This window comes from Triticum dicoccoides, chromosome 5A (assembly GCF_002162155.2).
Source record: "Triticum dicoccoides isolate Atlit2015 ecotype Zavitan chromosome 5A, WEW_v2.0, whole genome shotgun sequence".
In the NCBI taxonomy this organism is placed as follows: Eukaryota; Viridiplantae; Streptophyta; class Magnoliopsida; order Poales; family Poaceae; genus Triticum; species Triticum dicoccoides.
Genome location: NC_041388.1, coordinates 685,715,445 through 685,730,086, shown reverse-complemented (window position 1 = coordinate 685,730,086; position 14,642 = coordinate 685,715,445). Strand labels below are relative to the sequence as shown.

At 43.8% G+C, this 14,642-nt stretch overlaps 2 protein-coding genes across 2 annotated transcripts in view; one reads left to right on the top strand and one right to left on the bottom strand.

Moving 5' to 3' along the window:
* Positions 1–3,325: 3,325 nt before the first annotated feature.
* Positions 3,326–7,385, bottom strand: LOC119304147 (nucleotide pyrophosphatase/phosphodiesterase-like). The gene is made up of 10 exons (XM_037581314.1): positions 7,108–7,385; positions 5,993–6,084; positions 5,826–5,892; positions 5,599–5,718; positions 5,287–5,509; positions 5,100–5,181; positions 4,852–4,984; positions 4,534–4,739; positions 4,313–4,438; positions 3,326–4,211 (listed from the first exon to the last, which is right to left on the bottom strand). Exons 1-10 carry the CDS (start codon positions 7,294–7,296, stop codon positions 3,596–3,598), a joined length of 1,854 nt encoding a protein of 617 aa, XP_037437211.1. The 5' UTR covers positions 7,297–7,385; the 3' UTR covers positions 3,326–3,595.
* Positions 7,386–13,923: 6,538 nt separating this feature from the next.
* Positions 13,924–14,642, top strand: part of LOC119304148 — a 1,663-nt gene continuing 944 nt past the window's right edge. The window contains exons 1-2 of the mRNA XM_037581315.1: positions 13,924–14,185; positions 14,318–14,511. Coding sequence (XP_037437212.1) covers positions 13,955–14,185; positions 14,318–14,511 — 425 coding nt within the window. The 5' untranslated portion in view covers positions 13,924–13,954. The remainder of the gene's footprint in view (positions 14,186–14,317; positions 14,512–14,642) is intronic.

The following is a 14,642-nucleotide window of genomic DNA, read 5'->3' as shown; positions in this document are numbered from 1 at the left end:
TGAAATGAAGAGAATGACTTTGCATAGTTGGTTTGCAAAGAAGTTCAATCACCTCCTTGACCAACCCCAATGGCGAACATACAACCCCTACTCTAAAAAATAAGAGCACTACTCTGATCCCATTTCAAATGAGAGTACTAATCCACTAATTGATGAGACCACAAATCAACAATAAGGCATTATATACTTGATTTTTCATCCAAGTCAGGCTTTAGGTGATCCAGCAGATCGAATATAAATAGAAGATAATGTCGCTGAAATTTGCCTTGAAGTGAGAAGAATTTTTTTTGAATGGGAGAAACAAAGCTACTGAACATAAATTTGAAGTCACGTTGGATGGAAAAATTTAGATATATTCTCAATCGCATTGATTAAATAAGCTTGATTGGTTGGAATGTTAGTGTGAAAAAGGAGGTTGCGTTTTGCTTCTACCAATTCATTTTCAAGACAACATCGCATGCCGCTATATTTGGAAATGTTGTATTTACAATAGATGGTTACAAATTTTTGAAAACAACTTTTGCATATTTTGAGAAACATGATGGTGGTCAAGCTAGTCACAACATTTCTAGGGGCTCATGGGATGATTTTAACAATCAAAGGGCAAATGTGTCTACCAAATTCTATGCTTACAATAAAGAGGCTGAGATAAAACATAAAAATTACTTGAGTGTGTCATTGGATTGTGTAAGGTATGTCATAGCTCGACGGGAAGCTTTTTATGGATAATATGAATCCTCCAATTTCATCGGCACATGCAATCTTAGTGAGTTCTTGGACTGGTATAAATACAAGAGGAAAGACATGAATGAGGCATTTGATAAGAGGAAAGGAAACCATAAATTCAGAAGGACCTTGCTGCATGTTGCACAATGGAGGTAACCAAAGTCATCAAGAATGAGCTTGAAATTAAGATTTTTTTTTGCTCAAGAAAGGAGCAAATGGCAGTGATCTTGAGGTAATTCACACGGATTTGCATTGTTTTGTTTGTGTTGTTTCAAACAACAAAGCATACACCTTTCCAATTGGTATATCGCCTAGTCGAGTTGACACTATTTCTTTCCGTAGCAACTTCATTACTTGAGCGAATATTTTCAGCAATGAAGATCATCAAAGCACATTTGCGCAATAAGATTTTAGATGAAGTATTCAATGATTCATTTGAATTATTTATGATGATTAGATCAGATACAATCCCGAAAAAGAAATACTGCAAGGATATTTTCCTTGTGGGTATACTGTGATTTCTTAAGAGGCATGTCTCAATTTTTTTCTTGTTCTAAGAGTCAATTGTGGATCTGCTAAATAAGCTTTTTTTGAAGAAATATAGGGCTTTTCACCCCTCCGATTTTCATTAAAGAAAACCATCAGTTCTCGAACTACAGGATGCAACCAAAGCGTTTACCCTAACGGGATGGGGTAAGGGGGTGTGCCACAACAACCAGGCCATAGCACCCTCTTCACCTCCCCCAGAAGACTAGTTCAAACATCACCGAGCATAACAGTTCAGCTAAGTTATTACAATCATCCACACTCAAATGGAAACCAAGCTACAAGCTATGCAAAAGAGAGGGTTAAAACAAGCGCAAAAACAAGCAGCAAGGCAGTCCAGACACCCTCCAAGGAAAGAGTTCTTCATCCTTCCAAGCGCAGCATATTGATTCTCCACCCTTGAGAAGCCACATAGACTTCACTTGCTACCCGTTCTAGCAGTCTTGCCCCTAGCTCTAGTACCTTTTTTTCCTGCTCCTTTATCTGCAAAATAGACCAATCCACCAACCAATGTGTTATTGCTTTGATAATATTCATAGGATCAGAGATTCTCTTGTTCTAAAAAATAACCCCGTTTCTAGCTTTCCATAAGGCCCAGCAAATAGCAGAAATTCCCACCAAAACAAGTTTTTTATCCTCTTCTCCAAAAGAATTCACCCAGGAACCCAGGCACTCTTGCATAGATATAGGAGCATGCCTCAAGCCGAAAGTACATTTATTAAGCTCCAAATTAGAGAAGCCGCTGAACATTGAAAAAACAGATGATCTACAGATTCATCTTTCCCATAGAAAACACAATTTTTATCCCCTTTCCACCCTCTTTTCAACAGAGCATCTCTAGTGAGTATGCTTTTCCTAGCGCTTAACCACAAAAAACCTTAATTTTTGCTAGGACTTTGATTTTCCAAAGAAATTTCTGTGAGAATCTAAGTCCATCAGCTACCAATTTTCTATAAAGCGATTTAACTGAGAATACACCATTTGCCGTGAGAGACCATGTTATCTTATCCTTGCCACCTTTAATTTCAATCTCTTCACACCTGCTCTTTAGGTTTTTCCAGAGTTCTAAAGTCTCTCCATGCAAAGTCCTCCTGAACCTAAATCCATGCCACCCTTTTTGGATGGCCTCAACAACTGTAATATTATGGTCAAAACAAATGTCATAGATTCTAGGATAGGCTACTTTTAAACTTTTATCATCAACCCACACATCTTCCCAAAATATGGTATTTTCCCCATTTCCCTATTCCTTTTTAACAAAACTATAGAAAATTTCTTTGATCTTCATCAAGCTAGACCAGAACTGAGAATCACCCTGTCTTTTTGTGCTCTTGGACAGGCATTTGTCCCCCCATATTTTCCTTTTATTATGTTTTGCCATAACCCCTCTTCATTCTCCGTCTTCCAGAACCACTTAGCAAGCAAAGATATATTCATTATTTCTAAATTGATAATCCCTAGCCCACCTACATCTTTGGGCAAACAACAAGTTTCCCACTTCACTAAGTGATATTTTTTAATATCTTCATCTTCCTGCCAAACTAGTCTGGCCCTGTAGAGGTCAACCTTTTTTATCACCCCTTTGGGGATCTGCTAAATAAGCTATTATGTCACTATGCTATTGAGCATGTGTGTTGTGTGAGCCTGTCGGATGAGTTACCTGGCGGCACCAGCTGAGGTTGCTTGGCGTTGTGTGCAAATCCTGCTGGTGAGTTACTTGGAGGCGATATAGGAGGTTTGCCTGGCGGTCTGTGTGCGTTACGTGAAACCATCGGATTAGGTTACCTAGCAATGTGTGTGCATTGTGTGTTGTCTTCATGCCCAAAAAAAATAGCGCCCTTGAAGTTGAACATGCCCTACATTTACCTCCTAGATTCGCCGTTGTCACAATGCATACTGTAGACATGGAAGGGAAATGCTATTACATGACATACATACACAAAGTAGAAGTACGGTCACAACACGCGATCAGACAGACTTATTTTTTCTGAGTGAAGTCAAAGTAAAAAAAAACATTCAAATTAAATTTGGGAATTCTACAGAAGAAGGTAGCTTTATATTTCGATAAGTGATGCTTTTATTAATCCATAATATAACATCAAGGAGTTACAAAGCATAATGAGCATACACCTGCCTCTTGTATGATTAGTATGCGCACATCTAACACCAACTCATACCCACAAGATCTTATTATTAGCACGTATAAATAGTGCAGCTGACCAATTTTATTGGTTGACGCCCCCGAGATTTGTTTATTAGCACATATAGATAGATTGTGCGGCTTACCAATTTTATTGCATGACCCTCCATGACGGCCAGACAATCAAGAAGCGAGCGTGGTGGGGAAGCAACTGTCGTGCACGCAGCTGAGCACGTCGCGGTAGTCCATGTGGATGGTGAAGGAGTCGTAGACCTTGCCATCGCTGCTCTTCATGTACTCAAACAAAAGCGATGAGTGGTTGAAGGCCGTCAGCTTGGTGAACCCGTAGTCGTGATCCCTGAATATGCTCCACTTGGGGATCGCGGTGGTGTACTCCGACAGGTGGCTGCCGCCGCCGCCGGCCACGACGAAGATGGTCCCGTTCATGGTGCCCGAGTAGTGGCTCCTCTCGTTGTTGACGCACTGGCTCTGGTAGAGCGGGCATGTGCGCTCGTAGTTGTGGACGTGGCCGAAGTAGGCAATGTCGACGCGGTACTTCTGCCACAGTTTCTGCAGGCTCTCTCGGCCCTCCGGCTCCTCGAAGGAGCCCTGGTCGGCGTACCACGAGTTGGAGGAGTAGCCGAGCACCCGGTGCGCCGTGAAGATGAGCCACGGCTGGTGCTTGCGGTCCACCGTGGAGAGGCACTCCTCGATGAACTTGTACTGCGGAGTCCCCTCCCTCCAGTCGTGCTCCGAGTCCGCCACGCAGAACCGGAACATCCCGTAGTCCACCTTGTACCTTAGAGATTCATGGATGGCATCCATTTCGTCACTTGAAATTAACCACCCAATATTTTCATATGAATTTTACAAGAAACCATTCCATTTCTAGGCGCTTACCAAAAGTTTGCTCTGTTTTCGGCTGGGTAGTAGTACATGGTCTCGGCCGGCACACCGCATTCGCCGCCGGAGTCCTCGACGTCGAAAAATCCACCGGTGTTGGGCCAGTCCCTCTCGTGGTTGCCGCTGCACACGCAAGGCGAGGATTAGTAATAAGCTCCCAGCATGCCATTTGTTAACATGGCACTACTCCATACCAACATGGTCATGGCATGATGTACCTTGCAACCATGTAGGGCGTCTTGGCGCTGATGGGGGCAACCTGTGCGGTGAACTGGTCCCACTGGGAGAGGTACCCGTTGGCGTAGGGCATGTCGCCGATGTGGAAGACGATGTCGTAGTTGTCCAGATCTTCAATCAACCTATCCGTGGTGTTGAGCGACCCCGGCTGGTAGTTGGCGAACTCGTTTGATGCATCCCTCTCCGCCTGCAGAAAGACCAAACCATGCATGTGTACCATATGTAAAAAAAGTATCTGTGAAGTGAAGTTAAATTGTCATGCATGCGATACATATTAAGAGAGACACATTCAGTTGTACCTTTCCCATGTCACCGAAGACGATGATGCGCTGCAGCGAGTTCTGCCCGGGGGTTGGCGGTGCCCGGAAGGTGTAGGACTTAGCCCACACCACGGTTCCGTCGGAGAGCTCATGCCCAATCTCGTAGAAGCACCTAAATCACAATTCACAAACCAACCGATCTTGGGTAAATTAAGCTGACCATTCGAGCACTTTTCAAGGACGAGTCAATCATTCTCCTTGGTAACATATCTGTAGCTAGGACGTACTCTTTGTTGGGCCACAGGTTCCTCATGAACGCCGTGTGGATGAACCCGGGTTCTCTCCACCCAACCGTCCGCGCCGGCTCGCCTGGATAAACAACCAAAACAAAACAAAATAGCACGGTGAACCTTCAATCTTCTTGCCCATGCATGATCTGAGTTGATTGATGCTCCACATATAGTACGTACGTACCGCACATGCTGCCGCGGTTGAAGGTGAGTGTCCCGGCGGGCGTGCGCGTGCCGGCGGCGCCGACCATGCCCCACTCCACGAACGGGTAGCCCTCGCTGACGTCATAGCCGCTGGTCCACGTCACCGTCATCTCGTCGTGGGTCTTGCCCTGCGCCAGCCGTGGGAACACCGGCGCCTTGGGGTTCTTGAACACCACCGCCTTTGACACCGACACCAGCTTCGGCTGCAAAAGTAAATACACGACGAACAGTGTGTTCACATTTAGAAATGTTAGATCCTCTTTGGTAGTAGGTTCAGATCGGGAGCGGTTACGTTTTCGAGGCCGCCGGTGAAGAGGGCGAAGGAGAAGTCGGCGCGCTGGTTGATGAGCTGGAGCCGGATGGTGCCCTTGCCACCTTTGAGGTAGTTCGCCGAGTAGTTGGCGTACTGATACTGCAGTCACACACCAAGCGGCCAATTCAGCTCAATATATCATGGTTCATGGCCATGTTGGCAGATGGTTGTCATGGAATTTCATCTTGGTTAGTTAACCAACTGACCTTGATCGGCGCCGTGCAGAGCAGCGGCTCGGCGGGGTACCTCTCGGGGTTAGGGCACGTCCCCGAGCTGCATACGCACAGGAGACACGAGCCAGAGGATCCAACATGGATTACAGCTTGAATTCATCGTGCTTGGAGATTTGGAATGTCAAGGGGGAAGGTCTTACATGAAATCGGCGGGGGAGAAGACGGCGATCCAGTCGTCGGGGGTGGGGTTATCCCAGCCGTATTTGACGGTGACCCATGCAGTGTCTTCGTCCTGTCAGAGGCATGCATCCCAAAATTCTGAGTTGCTTACATTTGTTTTTTTAATCGATATCTACCTACAGTTTATGTCATGTAGTAGATGATCAATGGCAATTTTCTGTAGAAAAATAGGGGCTTCACGTCACGGTCCTTTTTTTTTGTTGCACTTTCTTTTGGCTTTTATGTGTAGCTACTTTAATAATCAGTGAAGCCGGTGCAACAATGAGATGCTAAGCTAATAAGATGCCTTTTGTTGTCTACACATGCACAGAATCAGCAGGACAAAGTAGTGCCAGTACCGACGACAAGTCATGCGGCGTATCCACAGTGACACTATCCTAGTGTGGGCAGGGGTCCATAGGATTCCGGGTCCATATCTAATGGACAAGTGGCTCTGTATGTCACCATTTTTTGCATCATTGGGTGCTGTGGGTCACCAATAATGCCACAGTTACGCGTGGATAAGTCCGGGTTGCTAACTATAGGCTGACGTGGCATCATGTGATTGGAAATTGGGGTTGAGGGGAGGTGAATGGTGAGAGAACACATACATACATACCCATAACCTTGGGATATATATATCGCTACAAATTGAACGTTGTATTTTTTAACCATGGCAAATCAAACTTTTTTAACATTATCGTAACCTTAAGCCAGTAAGATTAGCATTTTTGTGTTGGTCATTCAATTAAAAGTTGGTAAAACTATATTGTTGGTTCACTTTGTACAAGATGTCCCCTGAACATTTGTGATGCAAATGAACTAGGACAGATCAATGGACAATGGGTCTGCTCCACCATTATATTCCAAATACTACATCAATTTTACGTATTATTAGTCCCTAAATAATACTGTATTTTGCTTGTTCTGCCCGTGGATGTAAGATCCAGCTAGCACACTATTCTACTGCGACCATTGCATTCCAAACTGCAAACCCAAAGCCAGCATGGCCCGAGAGAGCTGTCGTCGTCTGTTCCGTTGGTCAGATTAGGCCGATGAATATTGATAAACTAGCTGATCAGTTAGCTTAACGTACCTGGCCGCCGAGCAGCGCCGGCGTGGCCCGCACGTACGCGGAGGAGCGGTGGAGGTCAAGGTGAACGGTGGCCTTGTGGATGGCGATCTTGGACAGCGGCTGGACCCCCAGCGCCGGCGACGCGCTCACCGTCGCCGCCGCTGCCGCCATGGCCAGCACCGCTGCCAGGGCGACATGCGCCATCCCCATGCCCCTGCTTCAGCTGTAGCTCGTGCGCGCTGGCGGCCGCTCCTTCCGCTGTGCCCAGGCTGGTGTGTGTCCAGCGTACGCCATGGCTGCCCGGCCTACTCAGCCAGAAGAGGGTCCGGGTCCGGCCCAGCATCACAGTGACAGTATATGTAAAAAATGGTAATCATGGTAGCGGCCGGTATGTTCAAAAATGGTTATTGCAAGTGGTACCTCGCGAAGCACGTCATGGATGTCGACATCTAATCCTCTTGTTTTTTAGCACCCGTGCTCCTCGTGCTCCATTATCTATTTGTTATTATTTATTCTTTGAGCTGGACAACGTTTATTATTTGACATCGACTGACGTGACATTGTCGATTCTTGCCAATCGGGGTGCGATATTTGTGTGGGTTTAACGCCAAAATTGACAAATTTGACCCGTGGACGAATTAAATCACAGAATGAACTACTCGTGAAACTATTTCACGCGGCTGATCTTTTTGTGTGGCGCCCGACACGAAGGCGTCACATTACACTGTGCAATGCCTCACAGATAAGCGCTACACGTCTGGCCAACGTCGCATCTGTGTGATTCGAAAATTACTAAGTCAGTGTGCAGCGCCTGAGAGCTAGACGCCACACTATACAGTGTAGCGTCTAGCTTCTAGGCGTTGCACTAGTGGTTGCTTCATTTTATAGTGCAACCACAGTATGGCGCCTAGCTCTTAGCAATTTTTAGGCAGTCCGGGGTGCAACGCTGGCCAGGCGTGTAGCGCCTTCGTGTCGGGCGTCACTCAAAAAGTCAGCTAAGTGATTTTTTTTAAAGTAGTTTATTTTGTGAAATGATTTCATTCACAAGTTAAAATTGTCAAATTTACAGGGTTTAACTTTTGGGATTGGAAGTCGTGATTTGTGTCATCACATATATAAGATGACCAATAAACTCTTACGGTCTTACCTAGTTGTTTCACGTGGGAAAACTGGTTTTTACCGGGCTCAATACCAAAGTAGTGATGCCCGTGCATAAATTATGTTCAGCTCGTGAAGTATGATTTGGTTAATGTTTACAATAATCTGGGGCTCTGGGCCCTGTATCGGTCACCCTCGTCTGATCGCCACGTCCCATGCATTGAGCCCCACTGAGGCAACCTTATCCGTCTCCTCAAAAAATTTCTAGACCAAGCATTTTTCTTCCCACACACCTTCCAAATTCTTCTATCAAATTAAATACTCCCTCCGTCACAAAGTAAGTGTCCCAACTTAGTATAACTTTATACTAAGCTTAGTACAAAGTTGAGACATTTATTTTAGGACGGAGGGAGTACCTCGTTCCCCATCGCCAATCCTGTCCTTCATAAACTGCTTCTGCCGGCGCCATCCTTCTTTCCTAGCATTGTGGCACCGACCTAGCCAATGCAGATATGCTACTCCAATCCAGGTGGAAGTAGTGCGGTCGCACCACTCCTGCAAGCAGTGGCGAATCTAGAAAGAAAATGAAGGGCAGGCTAAAGTCAACAGCAAGAAAACTAAGCTCTCTTTTGAAAAAAAACATGATGTCCTAACCTTTTTATCAAAATAAGCTCAGAATTTCCCAAATTACTACTTAATACATGTAGTATTAACTAGATTTTTTTCTAGGATTTTTAAAAAAAATATTTGAACCAAAATTTGAATTATCTTGCAAAATAATCATTATCTCCCCATCTTGTTGTCCATATAAGTTGGAGGAGGGATTACAATCACTATAGTTAAGGGAAGGGTATCTCGGTTCAAATTAGCTGGGATAGGTTCAGGTTCAGTGTGAGGAGTACATGCATGCATACTCATTTTTGTACACTTCTTTTTTACAAATAAGTTGCAATGGGCACTAAATTAGTTAACAGCACATGAACTAGTGATTACAGTAGAGGCTGGGCATTTGTGTGTGGTGCCTGTTCGCTGTGCATGTGTGATGCATGTGTGGTGTTGTGTGTTTGCTACTCGATAGTAGATGTACTATTGAGCTGGGATGAAAGTACTAGTACTAGTAGTAAAAAAATGTTGCTATCCGGAGGGTAGGCTTGAGCCTGTTTAAGCCCTCCTAGTGGACTCGCCGCTGCCTGCAAGGCTAGCGAAGCTGGTTGCCTTTGTTCTTTGGGTGTGGCAAGGCTGGCTGCCAGTGCTGGCGGTGGTTGCCAATGATGGCCAGGTATCACACGAGGAGAGCCAAGACATGATGTTGTGAGTGGCGAGGCGGCGCCGTCGCTTCGTGAGCAGCGGGATCCCCTACTTAGGGGTGGATGCTACGACGCACATGCGACAATGCTGAGATAGGCGTCTGGTGGTGCTACAGGCGGTACGATCGCGAGCTGCGACGACACACAAGATGCTGCAACCGGAGTGTGGCGGTGCTAGGGCTGGTGCCCGGAGGTGCTGGAACCGGCATATGAAAGGACTACGACCAGCGCGACGACACATGATGGATGTTGGAACCGCAAGCGACGATGCATCGGTTGCGAGCTGACTGCTGCAAGAGCTCACGAGGAGCCATCGTCCATCGACAATGCAAAGCGGATGCTAGAATCGGTGGGCTTTGATGCTTCGACCATGGGCCGGTGACGTCGCAAGCGCGGCTGGTGGATGCTACGAGAACAACCGACGTAGCTGCAAGGCGACACGAGTGTTTGGCTGTGGAGTGCTGCAATGATGTCATGATCGAGGCGGTTGGTGGCGCTCTGCAACTGTGCCATGTCCGAGGCGGCTGGTGGCACACACGGCGTCAGTGTGTGTTGCGGCTGGGACCATTGTGCATGGAGTGAGGCGCAAGGGGGCGATCTATCGTGCATCTGGGACCAACACAATCGGACGGCTCTAGACGAGATAGATCCTACACTAGGATCGGTTGACCAACAGACAATACTGGCCTTTGTTTTATAGCACCCGTGCATCTCATGTTATATTTTTTTGCTTGCCATATTACTTATTTATTTGTATTCTTTGCGCTAGACAACATTTATTATTTGACGTCGACTGATGCGACATTGTCCATTTTTTCCAACCAGGGTGATATATTTGTGTGGATTTAATTTTTGTTGGATTGGAAGCCGTGATTTATGTTAACGACCAACAAACTCCATCTGATGTTCTCATATAGAAAAATTACTGATATTTTTTTACCAAACTCTATACCATTTTCATTTGGTGGGAATACTAAACGTAGTTCATCTTTACTCAAGACAGCAATGCTCGTGTGCAAATCATGTTTTACTCATGGTGTATGGTTGAAATGTAGATTTCTTTTCCTTACACCATAATGGAATTGCAATTTTTTTTTACACATTTTGCTACCTTTGATATTATTGGCATGAAATCAAACCATAACAGAGCCATACACTAGGGATACACCAGGCAGGAAGTTGGTCTACCAAAGTCGCTCTCTACTTGTACTTTAAGTCATATACTTAGACAAGACATACTTGGGCTACAAGTCATGTAAACCAACTCAAACCCATTTAACCCTGCCCCTCATCCACCTCTATTATTTGTATTCTTTGCGCTAGACAACATTTATTATTTGTATTCTTTGCGCTAGACAACATTATTTGACGTTGACTGATGTGACATTGTCCATTTTTTCCAACCAGGGTGATATATTTGTGTGGGTTTGATTCTTTTTTTTAGATTGGAAGTTGCGGTTTATGTTAACGACCAACAAACTCTATCTAAGTTTCTCATGTAGAAAAATAATTGATATTTTTACCAAATTCTATACCATTTTCTTTTTGCAGGAATACCGAACGCAGTTCATCTTTACTCAAGATAGCATTGCTCGTGTGCAAATCATGTTTTACTCGTGGAGTATGATTGAAATGTGGATTTTTTTTCTTACGTCCATAATAGAACTGCAATTTTTTTTACACATTTTGCTACCTTTGATATTATTGGCGTGAAATCAAACCATGATGGAGCCATATACTAGGGGTACACCAGCAAATTGGAATTTGGCCCACCAGGCAGAAAGTTGGTCTACAAAAGGCGCTATCTACTTGTACTCTAAGTCATATACTTAGACAAGATCTACTTGGGGCACAAGTCATGTAAACCGACTCAGACCCATTTAACACTGCCCCTCATCCACCTATATAAGGTGAGATAGGGGCCTCCTGAGTCGGCATCTAACAAACACATCTCGCATGCGAGACAATCACCATCAATACAATTAGACATGCAGGAGTGGGGTATTCCCTCACCTCGTGCGAAAGAACATAGGTAAATTCTTATCTCGTGTGCACCCAATCCGATTATGTACGTGTTCTCTGCCCCCATGATCACCCCTTGATCGTTATTGCCAGAAATTACATAGACAAACAACGAGACACGATACCATTTGATATTAGTGGTAGACCAGGGAAGCACACATTATGGACCCAGGCATCTAACTCTTTTGTTTTTAAGTGCTCGTACCACATTATTATTTTATTTTTCTATGGGACCACATTAATTATTTGTCATTGAGTGATGCGACATTGTTGGTTCTTGCCAACCGGATGTGATATTCGTGTGGGCTTGATTTTTTAGATTGGAAGCCGTGATTTATGTTGTCAGATCAACGGCGAACAAACTCCATCTATTTTTTTTGCATTGAAAAAATAACTGTTTTTTGGCAAACTCAACCGTTTTTTGTGAGAATACCAAACTCATTTCATATTTGCTTGAGGCAGTGATCACTCACGCACAAATCATTTTTAACTAGGGGGGTGTAGGTGAAACGTACATTTTTCTCCTTGGCATCCATAAGAAGTTACCACTTTTTACACATTTTTGCTACCTTTGATATTGCTGGAGTGGAGACATTACCGCAAACATCATACTATTGTATATTAAGTCAAACATATTGCGAGAAATTTTTTTATTGACAATGATACATGCATATTGTTGTAAAATTTAATGTTTAACTAAACACATTGCCTAAAAAAAATCAAATAACATGAACACCTCGAAAGCAGAAAAATGCAAAAAAATCACTGAAAATGTTGCATAAACAACCAAATGTAACCACAAGGCATCCTTGTCCACACTATTTAAAGTAAATTAAATATAGTATATTACCCAAAAAACATATTTGATTATATTTTATAATTGTAAGCATGCTCGATATGTGTGGGTGCTAGTTGATTTCAATGGCCCACCGACATTAATTAGTGGAGCCTGATGATAGGTGTACACTAATTGTTACAAAAATATTGCATCTTCATGCACATGCTCGCATTTGGATTGTGAACATATATAGGTGCATTAATTGTTTATTGGTGCATCTTAAAAATATTTTAGGGGCCTATTACTTTATTGGTACGTCTCTTACTTTTCATTTTAGGTGTCTTTTTATGCACAGTGACCAAGGCATTGATTCGAAGATTGAACTAAAATACCCTTGGTTATAATGTTGATTAGAGAACTGATTACCGGTGGCTATTTAACAGTCTTTCCGGGAGGGGTAGAATTGGCTTCTAATGGGGTTAAAAGGAAAATATACCTGATAATTTAGAATACACCTAAAGAACAAATTACATAATAAAAACGAAGGGATGGAATATATAATTAGTACTAACTAGAAGACATTCAATTGAGAACTATGCAATTGATCCAATGGTAGTTATCATAAATCATTCGTGGATATGATGAGTGATTGGTGAAGTGTCTATATCTTATCTTTTGTCATAAATATTGGATGAATTATTATGAAATTGTATTAATAATTTGGATGTCTCAAATGAAAAAAATACCAGTCACCACTAGAGTGTACATATTTATCCACAACCATTGAATGTATAATTGTGAATAAATTGGCTATTCATAAGGGCACATATCAAAAAAATTACAACCAGCTCGCCTTTTCTATATTTTCAACGACATATCAACACACTATTAGTTGAATAATAGTTGTTTTGTGCAAATTGGGACAAACTGCTGGTAGAAGAAACATATTAAAATATGAAAATATGAGTAAGTATACCACTGTAAAAAAGAAGATATAGATACGCCACTACGAAAAACATTGCTGGTAGAAGAATGTCTCTTCTCTCGGATGTGGATTTTCTGCTCCTGAACTCAAATGCACCCTCATAAACAGTTAAATCAAAAAAATACTAAAAAATCTGAATTTTTCGGCAACAAACATTGTTGAATGTTCTACATACGTGCACATTGTCGTGAAGTAAAAACATTCCTAATGCTCTGGGATGAACAAAAATCAATGCTTCAAAATATTATTATTATTAAAAACATTTTAATGTGCTGATTTTAGTATTGTCCCTAGACCTCCACAAATGCGATTTCATCATCAAAATTGCATATATGAAGAAAACTAAGCAATGCTAGTTTTCAACCAAAAATAGTTTTTTTTGGGGGTGAAATTTACTGCTTTTTTTCCAAGACAATGCCAAATTTACTGCTGGTAGTGGAGCATTTGAGCTCGGGATTAGAGGGCATTTTTGTATTTTTTAATTTGTTTGGATTGCTGACCACATATGCCACATTTTTTGTTTTGTTTTGAGAAAGACCACATGTGTCACATGGTGTCTTTTCTTCTTCTTTTTTGTTCGGGAAAGAGAGAAAGCCAGAGCCAGACATGGTGCTAATGGATGGGCCTGGTACGAAATGGTACTCATCTCAGCCCGCTAGCAACCCGCATGTGCTACTCATGTCTTGGCCCATAGTCTCCCCGCACGCGGCGGCCGGCGATGGAGGAGCGGCCACACGGGACGACATCGGCGGCGGCGCTCAGGGGGCACGTTCACCCTCCCGCCGCTGGCCCGCGCGCGCGGGCCAAGAACTCGGTATAGTACATTCTGCAGGCGCTCTGGCGCACCCCAGCCTCAACGCCGTCGTCCGCGACATCCTCCAGCTCCCCTCCGACTCCGAGCTCGACCCCGTCCGTAGCTACCCGCTTCCCATCTCCCCTTTCCATTCTCCTTCCGCGCATTTCTCGCGCCGAGTGCAGAGACATTTATGCCAAAGCAGCCTCGCTCTGTGCTTAATGCTACAGTACATCTCTTTGTTGCAGGCTTGCAGGTTGCAGCTGTTGGTGTGCTTCAGAGTACTGATCCGCAGGTGTGTGAGTGTGTCTATGAGACCATCGTATAGGCCGAGATTCCGAAGCTTTTTCCTCCGGAGGTGCCGCCCGAGCTGCAAAGGTTGCTCACTCTGCTTCTGCACGAGTTTCAGCTGGAATGGCGAGAGGACGCCTCCAAGGATCAGGTACTCCCTCTGATCCATACAACTTTGTACTAAATCAGCGACAATTAATATGGATTGGAGGGAGTAATATATTTATTTTTCATATGAAAACTATGCAATTGATCCAGTGGTAGTTATCATATTTCTGAGAA